General features: G+C 35.6%; 1 protein-coding gene across 2 annotated transcripts in view; it reads left to right on the top strand.

Annotated features, from left to right (window-relative positions):
- LOC125611249 (mediator of RNA polymerase II transcription subunit 13-like) overlaps nt 1–20,800 on the top strand; it is a 216,700-nt gene that overhangs the window by 46,648 nt on the left and 149,252 nt on the right. The window contains exon 1 of one of the 2 annotated variants that reach the window (XM_048785660.1): nt 19,335–19,498. The exons of the other annotated variant lie outside the window; for it this stretch is intronic. Within the exon in view, the coding sequence (XP_048641617.1) occupies nt 19,453–19,498 (46 nt within the window). The 5' untranslated portion in view covers nt 19,335–19,452. Of the gene's footprint in view, nt 1–19,334; nt 19,499–20,800 lie in introns of those variants that run through there. 2 annotated transcript variants of the gene reach the window in all.

Raw genomic sequence — 20,800 nt, forward strand, 5'->3', positions numbered from 1 at the left:
ATGATTATTGTGTTGTGGTCTATTTGACTCTTGAACTTGAGAAGAGTTTGTTTGATGAACATAGCTGCACCATTGTTTGTGGCATATATATTAATGATCGTCAAGTCTTGTTGGTGTATGGTTCCCTTGAGCAGTATGTGGTGTTCTTGTTTATCCCTTTTGATTAACTTTGGCTTGAAGTCTATTTTATTTGATACAAGTATGGACACCCCTGCTTGCTTCCGGGGTCCATATGAGTGATATGATTTTTCCCAACCTTTCACATTCAGTCTGTGTATGTCTTTTCCAATCAGATGAGTCTCCTGTAGGCAGCATATTGTTGGATCTTTTTTTTTAAATCCATTCTACTAGCCTATGTCTTTTGATTGGTGCATTTAAGCCATTAACATTTAGGGTTACTATTGAGATATGGTTTGTAGTTCCAGCCATATTTGATTATGTATGTTACTTAACATGATTTGTTTTTCCTCTATGATTAGTTTTTCCTTTACTGTACTACCTCCCGCTGTTGGTTTTCATTGTTATTTTTCATTTCCTCTTCCTGTAATGTTTTGCCAAGGTTGTTTTTTTTTTTTAAATATATATTTTTAGTTGTTGATGGACCTTTATTTTATTCACTTATTTATATGTGGTGCTGAGAATCGAAACCAGTGCCCCATACATGCTAGGCAAGCGCTTTTACCACTGAGCCCCAGCCCCAGTGAACAGTTTTTAATATATAAATCATACTTAAAATGAATAGAGTTGAAAACTATTTTAAAGCAATACTTCATGAATTTCTTTCACAAATTGTAACAAACTAGAGACCAAACATAAGTGTACTCTATTCATTATAAACACTCTTGAAAAATAGCAATGGGGAAGTTTCCCCAAACTGGTCAAGAGAATCTGCAAAAATCTTATACTTAAAGGTCAAAGATTGAATACTGCTGTTAAGGTCTGGAACAGACAAGGATGTCTCCTTTTACCATTCTTATTCAGTATAATGCTAGAGTTCTAACCAGTATAGTAAGACAAGAGAGACAAATAAAAGACATACATTTCAGAAAGAAACAAAACTCTTCCAACTTGCAGGTAACATGATTGTTTATGTAGAAAATCCTAAGGAATCCGTTTAACAAAAACCAACCAATGAACCTCAAACTCCCTAGAACTAATAAGTAAGTTTAGCAAGGTCATAGTATACAAGATAATCATACAAAAATTAATAGAATTTCTATATGATAGCAATGACCCACATGGATGCTGTAATTAAAAATACAATGCCATTTATAATTATTCAAAAAATATATAATTAGGTGCACATCTAAAAAAACACATATGGTCTCATGGAGAACTGCACACTTCTTTCCCCCATTGGCACTAGAGTAATTGGTTATCCATGCACCAGAAATGTTATTGACCTAAGTCTCATGGTGTGTACAAAAATTAATTCTTAATAAACCACAGGCTGGATGCAGTGGCACACATTTGTAATCTCAGCAGCTTAGGAGTCTGAGGTGGGAGGATCACGAGTTCAAAGCCAGCCTTAGCAATTTAGTGAGGGCCTATTTCAAAATAAAAAATAAAACAGGCTGGGGAGGTGGTAGGTGGTTCACTGATTAAGTGCCTCTGGGTTCAATCCCTGTAACAAAACAAACAAACAAATAATACGTCGCAGAGTGCAAAATGTAAGACTTAAAACTTTGTCCCCACAAAAAGGAAAATTGTCAGGATTGAGGATTACGAAAAGCATTCTTAGACAAGAGAATTCATGAATTCTTACAGCACAGTTCATGAAAAGATAAATGGGACTGTATCAATTAAAATTTTTGCTCTTCAAAACAAACAAACAAAAAAGACCAAAACGTTTGAGAGGCTGTAAAGACAGTTTATGAAATGGTAGAACACATTGCAGACCACATATTTGAAAAGAATTGGAATCTAGAGTATATACATTTTTTAAAAACTCAGTTAAACAACAGCACCAAATAATTCAGTTAGAAAATGGGTAAAAGACACGAAGAGATAATGTATATGTGTCATATAAGCATATAGAAAGTTGTTTAACATCATTAGCCATTAGGGAAATACAATTTAAAATTACAGTGAGCTGTCATTGCATACTAGTCAGATAGCTAAAATAAAAAAATTAGTGACAACACCAAATGCTGGGTAGGAGTGGGGAAGCTGGATCACTACTTATATGTTGCTGGAGGGATTGTAACATGGCATAGTCACTTCTGAAAACACTTTGGTGGTTTCTTAAATTAAATTAAATATGCTACTATTGTGCAGTCTAGCAATTGTCCTACTGGACATTTATCCCAGAAAAAATTAAAACATTTTTCTCACACAAAAACCTGTACATCAGTGTGTATACAAGCTTTATTTGTAAGAGCTCTAAACGGAAATAGCCTAGATATCCTTCAGCAGGTAAAAGGTTAAACAAACTGTGTATCCACACATGGGCTATTAGAGGTTAATGAAGAGGAGCCACTTCTTTTTTTGGGTGCCAGGAACTGAATCCAAGGACATGTAATCACTGAACCATATCCCTAGCCCTTATGTTTTACTTAGAGACAGGGTTTCACTAAGTTGCTTAGGGCTTTGCTAAATTGCTGAGGCCTCATTTTGAACTTTCAGTCTTCCTGCCTTAGCCTCCTGAGCTGTTGGGGTCATAGGTGAGTACCCAACTCTCGATATGTGCAGTAACTGGCATAAATCTCCAGGGAGTCATGCCAGGTGGGAAAGCAAATCTCAAAAGTTATACACTTAATGATTCCCTTTATATGACATTCCTGAAATGACAAGTAATGGGCAAATGGGTTTAGGAGAGGGTGGGAATGGAAGGAAAGTTGGTGTAACTAAAGGAAAGGAACCCAAGGGATCCTTGTGGTGAAGGAAATGTTCTGTATTAGTGTTGGTGTCCTGATTGTGGTAGTGTATCACAGTTTTGCATGCAGTTAGCATTAGGGCAACTGGGTGAAGGGTGTATGACATCTTTTGGTATTATTTCTTACAGTTGCATATGTGACAGTTGTTAATGTGAATCAATTATCACAAAATAAAGCTTAATTAAAATTAATGTAAATGAATTACTTTCCTCTTTTCTAGATAGGGACTCATTATCTATTTAGCTTCTTGGCATCAGCATATTTTGAGCTCAGATCAATATCTGTTTCTGTGACGAGTTGTTGAAATTTGAGGATCTTTGAACAATGTATGTTTTAATCTGAGCATAGATTTCTTTCTAGTGCCTTTATACATGAATACTTAGCTATCTTCAGACTACTCAAAAAGCACAGTTATAGAAATGTGAATTGGTCTTGTTGGTCATAATATAATTAATTACTTCATGATTAGAATTTCTTCTGGGACTAGTAATAGCAGCATTGATTTGACAGTGATTTTATAATTTGTTAAGTATATTAGATAAATATAATACTGGTGAGTAGCCAGTAATGTTGCAGAGACTATTATAGCCCTGAAAAAACATGACTAAATTCATTGAATGAGTAAGAAAAGTGACACTATTGTTGGCACTCTGAAATTCTGCAGGGACTTACATTGTAGCTAAAAATCAACCCTATCTTCTTGCTGTGTTCAAGAGGCTTTTCATTGATTTCTGTTGAGAGGAAAAGCCTTTTTAAACTTAAAAAAGAAAGAAAAAAGGCAGAACTCTCCAGGCCCTGTGGATTATTAAGATCTTTCAGCAGCGAGTTGCTCTTTCTCTGGGAAATTGACTGTTAAAGGCAGAAGGAGTTCTGAATAGTTTGTGTGGTGTTTCATTAAATGGAGCAGCTGGATCTACAGATTCCAGATTTAATTGGGGCAGATATTCACCTGTATATATCCTCTATGATTAGCATAGTTATTTTTCTATATTGTAGAAATATAATTTCAGGATATTCTGTTTTGTATTATAAAATAAAAGAAGCATGTTAGAGAAAACCTGATGCACTTTTTTTTTTTTTTTGGGGGGGGGGGTAAAGTCCTAAAAGCATATGACTAAAATGGAACTTATAAATTAAGCAGTGAGCCTAACATTGTAGGGTAGTTTATAATTCTGAGATCAAACTAACAATGATATTAGAAGAAATGACAATGATAGCCACTAACATGGGGTTGTTATTTATGTGCCAGGCATTGTTCAAAGCACTTTTTATGTATTAACCCATTTTATCATTCTGTCCTTCCTCTGAGGGAGGGAGACTATGGTTTCCTGTTTGCAAATGAAGCATGGAGCACACATTAGGGCACCATTGCTCTCTGGCACCATTGTCTTTGGTCTTACCTACTGTTTGATACTGACTTCGCAGAGAAATAAGACGATGTATGTAATAAAAGGTGAAAGTTTACTTCATAGATAAATAGGCCAGAATCTCTGAGCTGGCGGCATCAACACAGTATGCCTGAAGAGAAGAAATAAGGAGTGGGCGGGACAGTGAAAGCTACCTGAGCACAAAGCACTGGATATTAATAAACATTCATTAGAAGACAGACTACAACAGATTTAAAGATCTTAATTAATTGGTTTTTACTTGGAATTCTAGTTTGGGCAACAACTCATTCTATAAAACAACATAAAGGTAGAATGAGTATTTGAATGAGCTGAGCCAAGGAGATTGTCTTTATAGACAGAAGAGGGCTGAGGAACAAAAAATTGTTTGGTTTTTACGGCTTCAGGGCTAAAACTGAGTAGATTTCCTTAGCATGCCTGCTCACCGGAACTGGAAACCTGGTGGTTGATTTCTGTGACTGTTCTGAAAAAATATGTACATATATATATTTTTTTAATTAAAGATTGTCTTGTTTCACAGTTAAGTTTGATTAGTGGCATCTAGCATGAGGAACTCTGATTGTGTTTAGATGTGGCCTGCTAGAGTCTAGTGCTGGGCACTAGTCCCAAACAGTAGCTTCCTGTGAATTTTTTAAAGAAAATTTATTTATTTTTAGTTATAGTTGAACACAATACCTTTATTTATTTATTTTATGTGGTGCTGAGGATCAAACCCAGGGCCTTGCACGTGCTAGGCGAGCGCTGTACTGCTGAGCCACAACCCCAGCCCTCTTCTGTGAATTTTATTTAACACATGCCTGCTTAGGGCATAGAGTGAGCAGCTGTTTGGGAGAGCAGTAGAAAAGATGGGTTAGATTAGGGAGAGAATTTTGAAAAGTGTGGACTTGGGAACATATTTTCTAGGTAGTTTGTAGAGGAATGGCAAAGATCTGCTACAGATGTGTTAGATGTGGAATTTTTAGAACTAGAGGAGATTATAAAGGTTATAATTTTATCTTTGCCTTTTAGTCTGTCTGTCTCATCCTGAGTTTTGTATTTTAGATTTTGATCTTTTGCTACTGATGTAGTGAAACAGAAACAATAAAACCAAGGTATCTTAAAACTCGGACTGTTGTGCCAGGCTTTTCTGCTTTCCTGTTGTAGTGGATACCTTAATCATTTGAGATTTAATTTCCTCAGCTCTATAATGGACTTAGTATCATATACCTAACTTAAGATTTCTATGAGAGTTAAATATAACATTTGAAGGCTTTTAATTTTTTAGATCCATAAAATCATTCCTGGAAAAAAAGAACATTTTGCTATGTAATAAAGCTCTTAAACAGGAATGAATATGAAGGTATAGGAATTGAAGTGTATTATCATTCTCATCTCCCCTGCCTCCCATGGATAGGTGGGAAGATTTTGCTGCTTTCTTTAAATGGGATCTCTTTTCTGGCTTTAGGCTTTGTGTCTCACTGTTCATTTTGATTCAGGAGGTGCAATCAGGTCACAGGGCACTCAGTCAAGTAGGGGAAAGAAAACTTTAAGATATGTAACTAAATACAATGTTGTATACATAGTGATGTTTCATAAAATAATTAGTTGTACTTTGGTAATTCATAAAAGATTATTGCTGCTTGGAGGAAAAAGAAAGGCTTTGTGAAGAAGGTGAAAATGATGAGAGTTGGAAGAAGGGTACAGTGACATTCTGGAATTGATAAGGTATTTGCTTCAGGGAAGGGGATAGAATGAATAAAGACACAGAGGAAGAAAAGCCTGTGATGAAAAATAATTGATATTTTTGTAATATGCATGACTGACTCAGAGTAATAAGAAATAGAGCAGGAAGGTAGGATGGGACTGGATTATTGAGGGCCTCGATTGGTGTGCTGAGGAATTTTGGATTCTGCGTTTTGTTAAATGTCATGACCAGTAAGCTTTTTTTTAAAGGATTACCTATTAGCATTCATACACTTATGAAGTACCTTGTAAAATTTGTGTGGGAAATTATACTTCAGTGCAAATTCAGCACAATTATACTTCACCATAAGGAGTAAACTTGGACAAGTGAGTTTTTTATTCATATTTCAAAAGTTCATGAGTATCTTGAATTTTTAAAATGAAGAAAGGTATTTTGGTTCTTTTTGTTTGTACAATAGTATTACTTTCTACTAATCACTCTGCAGATTAATAAAAATTGTATACTTTTTTCATAGCTTGATTAAATTGATGCATCTTAATCTTCACATTAGAAGTTTTTAACCAATGAGATACTTCAAGAATAAAGATGTTTGTATGCTAAAACTTCCTGGCATACTGTTTTTTTGTGGTGCTGGGGATTGAACCCAAGACTTTGTGCATGCAAGACAAACATTCTACCAACTAAGCTACATCCCCAGCCCCCATTTTTTTAAAGAAAAATTTATATGAGTTTCTGTCTTAATACTGGACCCTTGTGTGAGGCCCTGGGTTTTATCCTTAGCATCATATTAAAAATAAGTAAATAAAAATAAAACTATTGTGTCCATCTACAACTTAAAAAAAGTTGGATTGGCAGCTTTTTAAAAATTTTATTTTTATTTTATTTTAAATGAGGGCATTTTTTAAAGAAATTTTTTATTTTTATTTTCTTTTTATGTGGTGCTGAGGATCGAACCCAGGGCCTCACATGTACGAGGCAAGTGCTCAGTCACTGAGCCACAATCCCAGCCCCAGCTTTTTTTTTTTTTTTAAAGTAAGATTATAAATGATGTGCTGATAAGATTTCAAGGGGAATGTTTGTTATTTAAGAGAGAACCCATTTTCAGTTTATTGAGAAATTTCTTCCACATAAAAACAGTGTAATTATATAGTAAGGAAGAACTGTTTCAACTTTGTTTAGCCCTGTAGAATTGACTAGTACTTTAGATATCTTAAAATATATATTATTTAAAATTCCATTGAACCTATTCAATTAAGGTAACTACCTTATTTGCACATAGATTGATCTAATAGTGAGAAATGAGAATTGCTGGATCTGTGTTCTTTTGCATGTGTAGGGAATGAGGTCTAGTGCATATGTAGAGGAGCTTGATTTAGATAGGAGCATTGATATTTTATCTGTACCACAGTTTCTTAATCCTGATACTATTGATGATGGAGCAGGAGAGTTCTTTGTGGAGTTATCCTGGGCAGTGTAGGATGGCCAGCAGCGTCCCTGACTCCTGCCACTAGATACCAGTCGTATACACTCCCATTCCTCTCCTTTACCCTTCAGGTCTTGCCAATGAAAAATGTCTCCATAGTTTGCCAGGTGACGCCTAGCGGTCAGGATTGTCCAGGTTGAGTACAGTGATGTATGGTAATAATGAGAGACTCAGGTCTGGCTTCAGAAGCTGGTATTTGGGTTCGTGGGGAGTTGGCAATTTGAAGAAATTATTTTCCACTTAATTTTCTTAGTTAAGTTGGAAATGAGATCACCAGAGAATGAGGAATAGGCAGGCAAGTGAATATTTCTTTAGTTTTGGTAAGGATAAGGTTTTATCCTTAGCATTGTTTGGTATTAGTTGAGACTGTGAAACATTGCTGCTTTATAAATTTATATTGTTTGATAAAGGGCCCCTGCTCCTTTATAGTACTTCACCCTGACTAGGACGTTGTCATCTTCAAAGACTTACTCAACAAATAACATCACTCTCCTTTGTTAGAGTCTGTAAACAAGTCAGGATGGCGCCTGGCATTTTGCCAGAGGGAGTGGTTTGTGAAGTAACACCAGCCAGCCATTAAGTGTGGAGATTCCTTATTGGTTGACTGCTGTATCTAGTTTATGTTAATTAAGATAAGCTGTGTGGAATGTATATATACCCCTCCTGTCCTACAATAAAGGGCTCCTACTCCTGCTGTATCAATCTACACAAGTTCCTCGCCACCCCCCGGTTATTTTGCTGCAGCTGGACTGCGGCACTCCTTAGGTCCAGTTATCTTATTTAAGAGCAAAAACATGTTCTCATTCTTTTAGACTTAACTTTGGACACATCTAGTCATTATTCTTCCTAGAAAATGATTCCCCATTTCCTTGTATTAAGTCTTACTTTCTTGGCGTTGGATCCCTTCTTTCTTGACTTCCAGTGCACAGGTAGCATAGTAACTAACACTCCTGTGTTGAAAACTACACCAGACTTGTGGTTCTGCAACCAAGGTAGTGAGGCCAATACACAGAGTGAGGTGGAATCCTTTTAATTGGTCCTGTTAGCTCATTCAGTTGCAACAATTTAGAATGAAAAAAGCTACAAGTGAGTCCATCATTTGAATTGTAGAGAAACTCAAAAGAAATTCACATCCATGAGACTGGATACCATTTGTCATTGGAATATTTTATAACCATTTCAGATGATTAGTTACACTTTTTAATAGATATGGCCACAATTCAGAATATAGCTGGCTTTAGCTGAAACTACTAATTATCTCAGTGGAGAATGGCCATATACAGTTACCATTGTACTTTACGACTTTGCCTTGATCTCTTTGGTTTCCTCTCCCTTTTCTCATTTATTTCCTTCCTTTCTTTTCATATTCTTTCTATTTGGGGAGAGGAGAGGTACTGAGGTTGAACTAGGGGCACTTTACCACTAAGCTATATCCCCAGTACTTTTTAATTTTTTTGAGATAGGAACTCACTGAGTTGCCCAAGCTGATCTAGATCTTGTTAATCCTCTTGCCTCAACTTCCCAAGTTGCTGGCATTACAGGTGTGCACCACCATGCCTAGCTCTCTTGTTGCATTTTAAAAATAAGCTGTTCTGTGCTTATGTACCTGAATGTTCCCATTACCTGATCATTGTTTGATATGTCATAATGCTTACTCATTTTTTATTGTATGCACAATTTCACTGAGTTTATGTGTAGCCAGGATCAGTTTCTCTATTTAAATTCCATATTGTAGCATGAGTTAGGGGAAAAATTACTCTTTAGTATTTGACACCAGTCTATTATCTTTTTAAAAAATTGTATGCATACACACAGATAAATTTTAGATTTATATATCTTCTATTGGATCTGGAAGAACTTTGACTAGGCTTAAGAAGCAAAACCATAGTTACTCAGTGCCTTTCCAGTTTGAATAACTGTTCTGCTTTCAGTATCCCTGCCCCCCTTTTTTTGTTTTATGGATTTTGTATTTGTGTATATATTTTAAAATGCACTTTCTAAGGAGAAATTTAGAATACACTTTTCACAATGGGTATTGGAGCACAGTGATTCATGGCACAGGAACTCATTCTGATACAGATTGATTTGCTAATAGCAAAATAATATAGTCTCTAGTAAATTCATGACAAATTTGGAGCCCACTTAACAAAAAGATGAGTTAAATTAATTTCCTATTTCAAGCTATCTTCCAAACCCTTAAGCAATTAAAATATTTTAGGTTTGAATATTGAATTTGATTTAGTAAGAAATCTGAATTCCTACTATGTGCTGGGTACTCTGAGTTGATTAGGACTCTCTCCTTTGTCAGGAGGCTAGTGGAAGGAAAATAAGGAGGAAACTATTTTTTTTTATTGTAACATGAGGACAAGGTTAGTGGGTTGTAAAAACAGTATACCTGTATCACAGGACTAAAGTGTCTATTTTGCTAATAAAAAAGATACGCACACATTTTCCTGTTTATTAGGTATTTTTTTTGACATCGGTAGGGAAATTGGTAGTTTTCATTTTAAATGACTAAATAGTTTTTCATAGTTGCATATTTGAAGTTAGCTCTAAATCTGACTTGACTTTTCAGAATTACCAGTACATAACTGTGCAACTCAGTCTTAAAGAAGAATTTTCTTCTGCAAGCCATTTAGACTCTAGTTTCTCTTAAATATGCAAAAGCTGGATCATTTGTGAAACTGTATAAACATAGTTTTTTGTAAATCTTTCAGGTGGTAAAATGTACTGTTAACAGTCTTTGGTTGAGTACCAAAGAGTACTGTAATAGTGGACCATCATCAATATAACACCAATATATGAAACTAACTGAAAAATTTACAACCTAATTAAAGATTCTGTCTTGAAACTCCAATGAAGATATAATGAGGATTTAAGATTGGTGTTAGTACATATTTTTCCTGGTACCGACTTCTTTCTGAATATAATAGGGAATTCTTTTGATGTATTATTTTTTTCTCACGAGACAGATTTACCTTTTTGCACATTTTTTTAATAACAGAAAATTATGCAGGGAGATAGTTGGTAGTAAAATAGACCTCTTAAAAATAGTAAGAATAATTGGGCATGGTGTTGAGTGCCTATAATCCAGAGACTTGGGAGGGTGAGGCTGGAGGATTGCAAGTTTGAGACCAGCCCCAGTAACTTGGTGAGACCTTCAGCAATTTAGGAAGATCTCATTTCAAAATAAAAAATAAAAAGGAGGGGACATGTAGCTCAGTGGTTAAGCTCCTTGGTTTCAATCCCAATTCCTCCTTCCCCTACACTCCCACCCCCTGCCAAAAATGCAAGAATGGTTTGGTTAAGTATTCAGTAAATAATATCACCGTAAAATGCAATTTAACAATTATGCTAAGTATCATCATTATTTGAGAAACTTCCATGTGAAGTGACTGAGTTTAAAGCAGAATAATATTTCTAGGTCCACCTAGGGACATGAGAGAACAAGAATTACATTTGGATGATATAGATGGATAATTAAAAATGGGCATAAATTACATAAAGATTTGTATTTACCTGAAAATTTATCTGAAAGTGTTTGAGCTGATAGTGACGATAGCCTTAGAGTGAGCCAGCCACTGTTTTACATTGGAGCTTTAAATCCCATGGTGTTTAACGTGTGTTATGTGAAGACAGAATGACTTATCAGTGTAAAGGATGGCCTGCTGGGATTCCCGTTTTACAGGTGAGAAGACAGGAGCACCAAAAGCTTAAGGAACTTGAGCTGAGTTGGCACAGGTTAAGTGACAGAGCTGGGATTGCATTCCAGATAGTCTGGTGCCCTTTCATCTGCTACTTTCCTCTTGTTACAGACAGTGAGTGCTTCCAGTTTTTATTGTTCTGGTTTCTTCGCCTTCCTGCACTTATTCCCCTTGGGTTTTTCACTAGATTCTTCCATCCCTATAGTTTATCTGGTTGCCTTTCTGGGGTTGAGATAACAGCTCTATGTGAACTAGTTCCGTTCTTCTGTTTCTAGTATTGTGCTGGACTCCTCCATTAGGAAGAGTTCATCAGAACCTTAGACTTGGATGATTTTATTAGTTGTATGCATTTATTAGCAGCCCTCCTTCAGTGTTTCCCTGCAGTGCTGCATGTTTCTTGCCAAGGCTTAATGGTAAAATTTCTCAGTGATTTACCCATATTCAAATCTCTGGAATGATTTTCTCTTTCCTTTATTTGTACTTTTAGTCACTGAAGTTCTGCCGCTTATACTTCCCTATCTAATGTAGTATATTGCTCTATTTCCTTTTCATTACTTTTCTAGGTTCTCATCAAGGACTTCCTCACTTGTCTCTGTTTTATGTCTCTGTCTCTGATTTGCATCTTCCAGGTAGCCCAAATAGCCATGTTTTTTTAGAAGTTATGGTCTTACAAATTTTTGGGTTTATTGTTCCCTGTTAATACATAGAAGTTCAAGTTCCTTAGCATACTGTAGAATTTTCTTTTTTTAAAAAATTTAGATATGTCAATATCTTTCTGTTGTTCTGTTTCAAATATCCTTTTCAGAATTAATCTCTTTGAGATTTTATTGTTTGCTGTGTGTGTTTCCCTTGCAGAATGATTCTGCTTTTATTAAAAATTTCACATAATTGAGTTCTCAGGAAACATTGGTTAATTTTACTGAAATAATTGAAAATATTTAATCATGAGTCACATCCTGTTTGACATGTCTTAACACTGTGTGTGTGTGTGTGTGTGTGTGTGTGTGTGTGTTTGGGGCATAGGGTTTTGGTAGTAAACACATTGACTCTTTAGAGTCTTCTATTCTTTTTTATTTTCTGGCAGATGCAATAGGTAGCATTTTTCTCTGTGAAAATATTTGTGTATTTTCATATGTGTAAGTTTTCACTTGCTCTTGCTCTTGTTGATAGACTTTCACATTCGCTTTGAAAACTAGTAGAAATAGTCTGATGTGGTGGCTCATGCCTGTGATCCCAGTTATTTGAGAGGCTGAGGCAGGAGGATTGCAAGTTTAAGGCCAGTCTCTACAACTTAGCAAGACTCTGTCTCAAAATAATAATTAACAACAGCAAAAAAGGGCTGGGATCTAGATCAGTGGTAGAGTACCCCTGGTTTCTATCCCCAGTACAAAAACAATAGCAAAAAGAGAAAAAAGAACTCTAGTTGCTAAATCTGAAATTTGTTCAGATAGGCATCGGCAACGAGTAACAGCTAGTTCTTATAGAGATGACTATATTAAACCAAACCTAGATTGGAGGGACTGACATAGTCACAATTAGACCCATCTGTTAGTAGCAAAACTGATGACTTTATGTTACTTTGAGTCATACCCTTTGGTCTCCCCAACCTCCAGTAAAGAAATAATGAGTTTGTAAATACTGTATCTGGAGTTCTCTTAGAGCAATAGCTTCACATAGAAAAGGAACAACTTTAATAAAATTTAAATGAATTGATGTCTTTACCTGTTCCTTTTGCTGGAGTTTATGTTTTAGAATAACCATCCACTCTTGGTCATTTAAGGAGAATTTCTTTTAATTCATTCACCTTAACTATCAAAAAGTGACCTTCCATCTTCTATTATGTAATGGGTTTTTCTTTTGGTGGTACTGGGTTTGAAGCCAGGGCTGTGCAGTGCTGGGCTGTACCTGAGCTGACTTCCCAGTCCTGTAATAACTTCTTCCTAATGCAAGAATGGTTTTTTTCTCTGCTGGCATTTTCTCTGCTTAACCACTAAGAAACCTTCATTTCTTTAGATGGTTGGTTTTTAAATTTATATTGTGTAGTGCTTCTGTTAACCTCTGCTTACAATTTGGAGTTATGGAGTTATGTTTCCAAGTTTAATTTTATTTATTTATACACACACACACACACACACACACACACACACACGTTTGCATTGGTTTATCCTGGCTTTCTGTTTCTCTCATGGTGAATGGTGAGTGTTCACTCGGTTGATCCTTTATGTGGATAGCGCTTTTCCCTCCTTTTTCCATGTGGTTAAGGCGATGTGTGTGGTGGTGGGTTTTCTTAATTTTAGTGAAGTGGAAATGAAAATAGAATTAGTTGTATGTGTAATATTTGTCAATCACCTTTGTAAGGGAATAAGGAAATAAGCTTAATAAGAAGACTATGAAATAGAACCATATGATTCTTTTTCATTATAGTATATATTTTTATTATATTTTATTTAGAATACCTGATCTGCATAGAGTACTACCATGTTAAAGTAGAATAATCTTACTAAAATAACAAGTCCTTTCTATGTTCTTGTGTTTGTTGTAGGATCACTGCAACATAATTCTTGAGTTTGCCTCTCTGGGGTGGTTTTATTGATACATGTGATAGGTACATTTGAAGAACATTTAGAGTGCTGACCTGACCATGTTATTTAGCTACTGAGGTTTTTATTTTAAGGTCTTAGTCATTTTTATAAAGCAAAAGAAAGGAATTTTTGCCTGAAAAAATTTTACTCTTGAAACTGTGTTTCTTTTTCCCATGGGCAATAGTTTTTTTTTTTTTTTTTTAAAGTTGAAGATGTAGAATCAACAATTTAGTAGGCCTTTTAAAAAGTGCTTCTAGTGTGTCATGCAACTGTGACCAAAGGTGGGCAAGCTGTGTCTGATCTTACTTATTTCACAGTCTGTAACATCTTCTGTGGAAAGTCAGAAAAGTCCTTGGATTTTGTTTTACATGGGCTGGAAGGAAGGATAATATGGCCATGGGAATGCTTACTCCCTGGAAGACACTCTTGTGAGAAGGATGGGAACTAATGAAAATTGAGGAATTTATTTTGTGCCATTTTCATACGCATGATCTTAGTTATTAGTCACAGTAATGCTGTGATTTATGCAGTTTTCTGAATCTCCTGAAATTCCAGCAAATTGACAAATTCAGGGTTACACAGATGCAAAGTGATGGCTTAAGCTGACTTTAAATTTGTTCTGTCTTGGTTTTAAGTGTTAAAAACATAGGACTTTAGACCTTGTTGACCTCAGAGTTTTCCAGTACAAGCTGTTGCTTGGAGGTAGATGCTTTTAGCATTTCAGGTAAGTAAATAAAGGGGAGTAAAAAGAGGCCTGAATTCTGTAAAATCTAACCATTTATAGGAAACGGGAAGTTTGTCTTTTATAAAGCATGAAACCCAGAAAAGGCTGTTCTTTCAGATATGTAGAATGAGTGTATGGCCGAAAGGATCTTTGTGGCAAGGCTATAACGCAATAGCAGTTTGCCATGACCTTTCTCAGTGTGGTGGGCAGGAGGGAAATCACAGGCCAATACAGCTGGCAACATGTGATTCTTATTTTCAAAAAAAGAACTGTTGGGTTCTTTTCTCAAGTCACTGCCTAGAGATAAGCAGTTAAACAGACTCAAGTTCTGAGAAGCACAGCATGTGTGTTAGGGGCACTTACACCCAAGTGGATCTAGATTGAATTGTTTGACCCAGAAGGGAGGACCACAGTATTCTGTTAGGTCGCTGGCCTTAACTGTGTTTTTTTTCATATTCAGCATTTACTGATTTAGAAACAACATCAGCAACAGCAGTAGTCTTTGATAATGAGAAAGAAAGGATATTTATACAATCTTCACAAAGTTGATTAAAAAAGAAAAAAGCCTAGAGGGACAGCCAGTATCTATATGGTAGAACCAAGTATCCAAAAGATTGTCTAAATTCCACATATCTACTAATGGGACAAATGTAATAGGAATAAATATGAAGCCCTGCCTTGAGATTAAAAAAAAATAGATTGGTAGATATTGAGAGGGGAGAGGGGAGGGCTTGGCAGTACTGTGACTGAAAAAAAAGCTGGATATTTTGGTGTAATAAAGTTAGTGTGGTGTCTAGGCTGACTTGCAGAAGCCTTGTGCCCAGATTAGGATAATTAACATTTTTCACTGTTCTCTACCATCTCCAGAGATGTGTGAAGGTAGAGATAGAATTTCACCGAGTTGCCCAGGCTGGTCTTGAACTTAGGGATCATCCTGCTTCAGCCTCCCAACAACCTGGGCAATGCATTTTTAGAAAGCTCAAGAACTGAAAACACTGAAGCTATTACAGAGTGGGTAGCTGGATGGGGCTAAATGTGGACATCATGCTGTACTGGTAATGGCTCGAACAACTGGGTATATTTAGTATAGAGAGAAAAAGAAAAATAATATGTTGGATTTTTGGAGATCTACAAAATGATCTCCACTGTAGGCAGAACTTACGTTATTCCACAAGAAGTGTATGTACATTACAGGGGTAATGTATTTAGTTCTACATAAGGCTTTTTAGACATTTTATAAATCCATTACATTTCCAAATAGGGAGCCCCATCTCTAGAGCTAAAAGCAATCTCTGAGATTAGAGCCACATGACTGCTCCAGGCAACACTTTCCAGTGGGCAAGTTTTAAAATTTTTTTGTCTTGACAAACCTTAGATCAAAAGTTTTCAAAAGTGTGGTCTACAATCCACCATGGAATGGGGGTGGGGATGAGTCCTGTAGACCCTTTCAGGTGGGCTCAGTGAGGTAAAAAAATCTGTTATCAGGACTTAATTCGTCCTTTCCTCTCTGCATTGACATTTGAACTGATGGTAAAAAGCCAAGGTGAGTGATCAGTGACTTATGATCAAGGCAGGGGCTATTTCATTTTTCAGAAAACCAAACCTTAACTTTTACTCATGTTCTTGATGAAAGAGTAAAAATTACTGATTTTGTAAAATCTTGATCCTTCCATACATGGCCTTTTAATATGCTGTGAGAGAAAATGGCAGGTAAAGCACTTCTGCCACGTAAGATGGTTGTCTCAAGGGAAAGTCTGTGTGTGGTTACTTGAGTGATGTGCTGAACTGTCCACTTTTTGGGGGGTGAAATAGCATTTGTACTTGAGAATAAGTGATGAACGATAGTTATTGAGACTAAGGTATTTGGCAGATATGTCCTTCAAAGTGGGCAGAGTGAGCTTGTCAAAGAAAGCTGTAACAGTGTCTCTCCAGTGTTTGTCTTTCTGGTGTCTAGAACCTATTAATTTATTTACTTATGGTACTGGGAATCAAACCTGGAGCACTCTACTACTGAGCTGATTCTTAGCCCCTTTTTATTTTGAGATAGGATTTTACTGAGTTGACCAGGCTGGTCTTGAACTTAGGGATCCTCTTACTTCAGCCTCCCAACATCCTGGGCATATGGGTGTGTGCCACTGTGCCTGGTCTGTGTTGTCCAATTTTAATGCTTTTGACTAACTCGTTTTAAATTCTTAAAAAAAAAAAAAAAAAAGTCACCCAGAGTCCCATTGTCATAGAATTGATTTAGTATTGTAAAAGTTGTATAGAATACTTACGTGTTATTTATGTTTGTCCACTTTGATTGATTTTACTAAACATCTTAGTTCTGTCACACTTTGGAGATTCCTTTAGTCTTTTGTCTTTTGAGTTTATGGCTTTTATTTCTTAGAGGGTGTTTGTTTTCTCTAACCTTGTGTTCAGCATATGAGGGATTTCCATTTTGGGTCATCTTCTTTCAACAAATATTTGAGAGCTGTGTTAGATGTCTAGCAACCCCCCACCCCCACCCCACCCCCCACCTTTCTCAAACAGCCATTGTTGAAATTATTTGAACAGAGAACTGTCTTTTCAGGGATGTTAAAAAAAAAATTATTTTCTAGTTTGTATCTTACAATGGATCACCCCTGTGTTCTACCTAAGAGCATAAGAGTTTATGATATGGGAAAACTTCCAAGAAGTATCTGGCAGAATCAAATGATTTTACTTTTAGAATTGTTGGATTTTGCAGGCTTATTTGTCACTCAAATTGAAGATAGTCACATTCGGTTTTCTCACCCTACTTTCTGATTGGAGCCTTGGGAGTAAGTAGGCAAGAAACCTGTTAGTTTCTCAGCACAAAGGTTTGTGCCATTTGTTAGTTCATTCAGTTAGAAAAACATTTATTAAGCATGATGCTACTCTAAGGAGTTAAAAGAGCGATGTTGCTTCTATTTAGTGCTTATTTATTCCCGTGGTTAATATGGTCAAATCTTTATGACGTTTATGATTTTATACTCATAAAATTTCTTAATTTGGAGGCTCAAGAGTTGCATTCACATTGTTTGTTTTATATTTCCACCAGTAGAGTGAGCACAGGTTTAGGTAGGTTCAGTAGACAGTGGTGATAGAATTGGTGCAGCTTAGATGATCTATCAGTTATGAAAATTGCACGTGATGAGTTATGATAAAGTCTTAAAATTATTTTTATAAGTTTTTCTCTAAAAAATCAACATTTTATCTTGAATATTTAAAATGTGAAAAGTGCTATATAGAAATGTCTTCCTTTCAATAAACATTATTAAATAAATTTATTTGTTAATTCACATAGATTTTTATAAACTATAGTTCATCAGTTCCTGGAACAAAAGACAGTATTATAGATATTAACATGATCAATACATAGGAAAAAAAAGGAAATGTTAGCAGTGAAGCAATAATGATAGAGTGAAGAAAATGGAAATTGAAGCCAGCAAAGACTGCACTGGAATATCCACATTTAGTTAAGTTTAAATGGTTACCATTTGATACTGTACCTTTAGGTCTTTCTATGATAATAATGTCCTAATGGGGCACACATAATGAGGCCTGAGAGATCTCCCTACAAAATAAATTACTTTTAAGTGATGACTCTTATTTAAACAAGATTTTTTAAAAAAGTGTAAATATTATGAGAAAAATTAAAACTCCAAATATGTAAGTCAGCATAACTCTAAAAGGCAAATTGAATGTTATACAGTATCTGTTGGCTTTTGATTGTGAATTTTTAAAAAATATTTTTAAAGTCATTGATATTTATTTATTTACTAATTATTTATTGTGCTAAGAATCGAACCCAGTGCCTCACACATGCTAGGCAAGTGCTATATCGCTGAGCTCCAGCCCCAGCCCATGTTTTTTTTTTTTTTAATAAGAAGATCATATATATCCTTAATAGACAGCATCTAATATATTGACCCTTGTGCCCAAATTCTTTTTGACCCGGCAGTTGTTTAAAGTGTCTCTGAGGGATTCTTTCCATATGTAAAAACAATATCAATCATTTCTTGCTAGCAATTCCATGCCCTAGTATCTTTCTCATTTTTATTCTAAAAATAAATTAAAATACACTCTTGTCTATAAAATATTATTCATTTCAAGGAGTTTCTTTATTTTTTGAATTTTGTCTTCAATCCATTTCTTTATAAACTCATCTTTAAACTTTTGTGTCTTTAAAGCACAGTCTGGTTTTTCAAGATTCAAGTCTGGAATAGAATCTTATTTTGTGATATAAACTTATTGGTCATGTACGAAGAATTTAATCTTTATGCATCAAGTCAAAGGATGAAAAATTTGATCACTAAAAAGCTTTTTTCACATGTTTCCAATTCATCGAAAAATAAGGAATATTTTGCAGGATTGCAGCTGTAAAACACCATAGTAGATTTTCCTACTGTATGGTGTATATGAATTTTAGTAAGCCCTTATTCACTCATTCTTTAATCAAATATTAAGTATTCAATTTGTGCCAATCACTACACTTAGCCCTATAATATATATAGTTATATATATTATATATATAATATATTATATATATATATATAATATAGTTGTGAATGAAAACAAACTTGGTTTGTGCAATTATTGAATTTAGGTTATTGATAGGGCAAAGAAAGACAATAAAATCATACAAATAAAAAAATAGCAACTGAATACACATGGAAGTCGTATAGTGCTATGTAACATAGAGATATAACATAAGAGGAGGTCAGGGAAGTGGTTTGAGGAAGTGCTGTACCTACTGATACAGTGTGTGTGTGTGTGTGTGTGTGTCTGTCTGTCTGTCTGTCTGTCTGTCTGACTGTCTGGAAATTAAACCAAGGACTCACTCATCTAAATATGTTCTTCACTGAGCTCCAGATCCAGACCTGAACTGAGATTCGGAAAATAGAATAAACTTAAATCAAATGAAGAGAAGAAGACTAACAACATTGACAGAAAGGAGGGTAGTCCTTGGCTGCTGTAGATCTATCTCAGGATGTCTCATGGAAGCTTTGGTGGAATATTTGGCAGTGTGGTATCAGGTGAGCTTGATCTGGGGAGAGATAAGGGTAGATCAGGCAGAGTCATGCTGCAGATAGGTTTCTAGTCCATAATATTTAAAGATTTGGGTCTTTATCTTACAAACAGGGAGAGTCTATTTTACATATTTTAATCAGGAGCCCTGCAGAAGTGATTGGATGGGGTTGAGACAAGAATGGTATGTATTTGGTACAATGGTTCCAATGGTATGTATCTGGCATTGTACCGTGTGTTCAAGTTAGCCAAAGTGGGTATAACCAAAAGTAGACATAGGCATTTTGGTTAGAAAGCTCTTCCAGTGCGCCAAAGAGATCATGAGGCCGTTTTCATTGTCTTATGTCCTCATTCTTGTGAAGATCCTTGGGACAGGGTCTCAATCCTTTCTTGAGGATGGATTCTAGCATGGTTTCATGTCAGGAGTCTGAAGCTTGTTTCTTTCAAGGTTTACTGTAACATTAGTTCAGAGGATTGGATTTCTTTGGATGATTAATACTGACTCACAATCTAAAAGCAGGTATATGAAGGTTAATATTCTTAACTGTGTATTGTGATATGCTTTTGGAAGTCTGATTAAAAATGTATATGAAATTAACATGATCCTTAATTTTCTATAGCTGCACTTTGTGCTACTTATTACTTTGTCAGTGAAAACTTCTGACATGAACAAACGACTAAAAGTAAATATAATTTGAAATATTTGTTAGTGCCGAGTAATTCTTGATGTGCATATTAGGTATAGCTTATCTTTCAGATGTTTAAAATTAATTCTATACTTCGGCTTAAATTCTGCTTCTTCTTAATCATTGTAACTAACAATACCCTTGAAAATGCAGTTTATGATAAGCAAAGTAACCTTGGTCAGCTGTTATTTATCAGCAATCTATGATCCTATGTGTATTTGGCATTTATCTGTACTGAAGCTATAGCAGAAAACTAGTGCCCTCTTTGGCCAGTGTGACTGAGTGTGAGAGATGATGCCTGCAGCCTTTAGCTGAATAGCCACCTGTTTAGATTGTCTGTTCTTAAATGTAGCAGTTCATGTCACATCACTCAAAAGCAGCCTTTGTAGCTGTAGCGGACTCTGCTTTGGTTCAGTAAATAAAGAAAAGTGTTTCTTTTTCATATTTGATCGCTCTATTCCTAAGTTTCCTTTTGTTGTTGACATTTTCCGCTTTCCCCTTTTCTTTTTTGGTACTGTGTATTGGACCCAGGGGGCACTTTATCCACTGGGCCCCATCCTCAGCCCTTTTAATTTTTTATTTTGAAACAGGGTCTCACTAAGTTGCTGAGGCTGGCTTTGAACC

Source organism: Marmota marmota, unplaced genomic scaffold (assembly GCF_001458135.2).
Source record: "Marmota marmota marmota unplaced genomic scaffold, marMar, whole genome shotgun sequence".
In the NCBI taxonomy this organism is placed as follows: domain Eukaryota; kingdom Metazoa; phylum Chordata; class Mammalia; order Rodentia; family Sciuridae; genus Marmota; species Marmota marmota.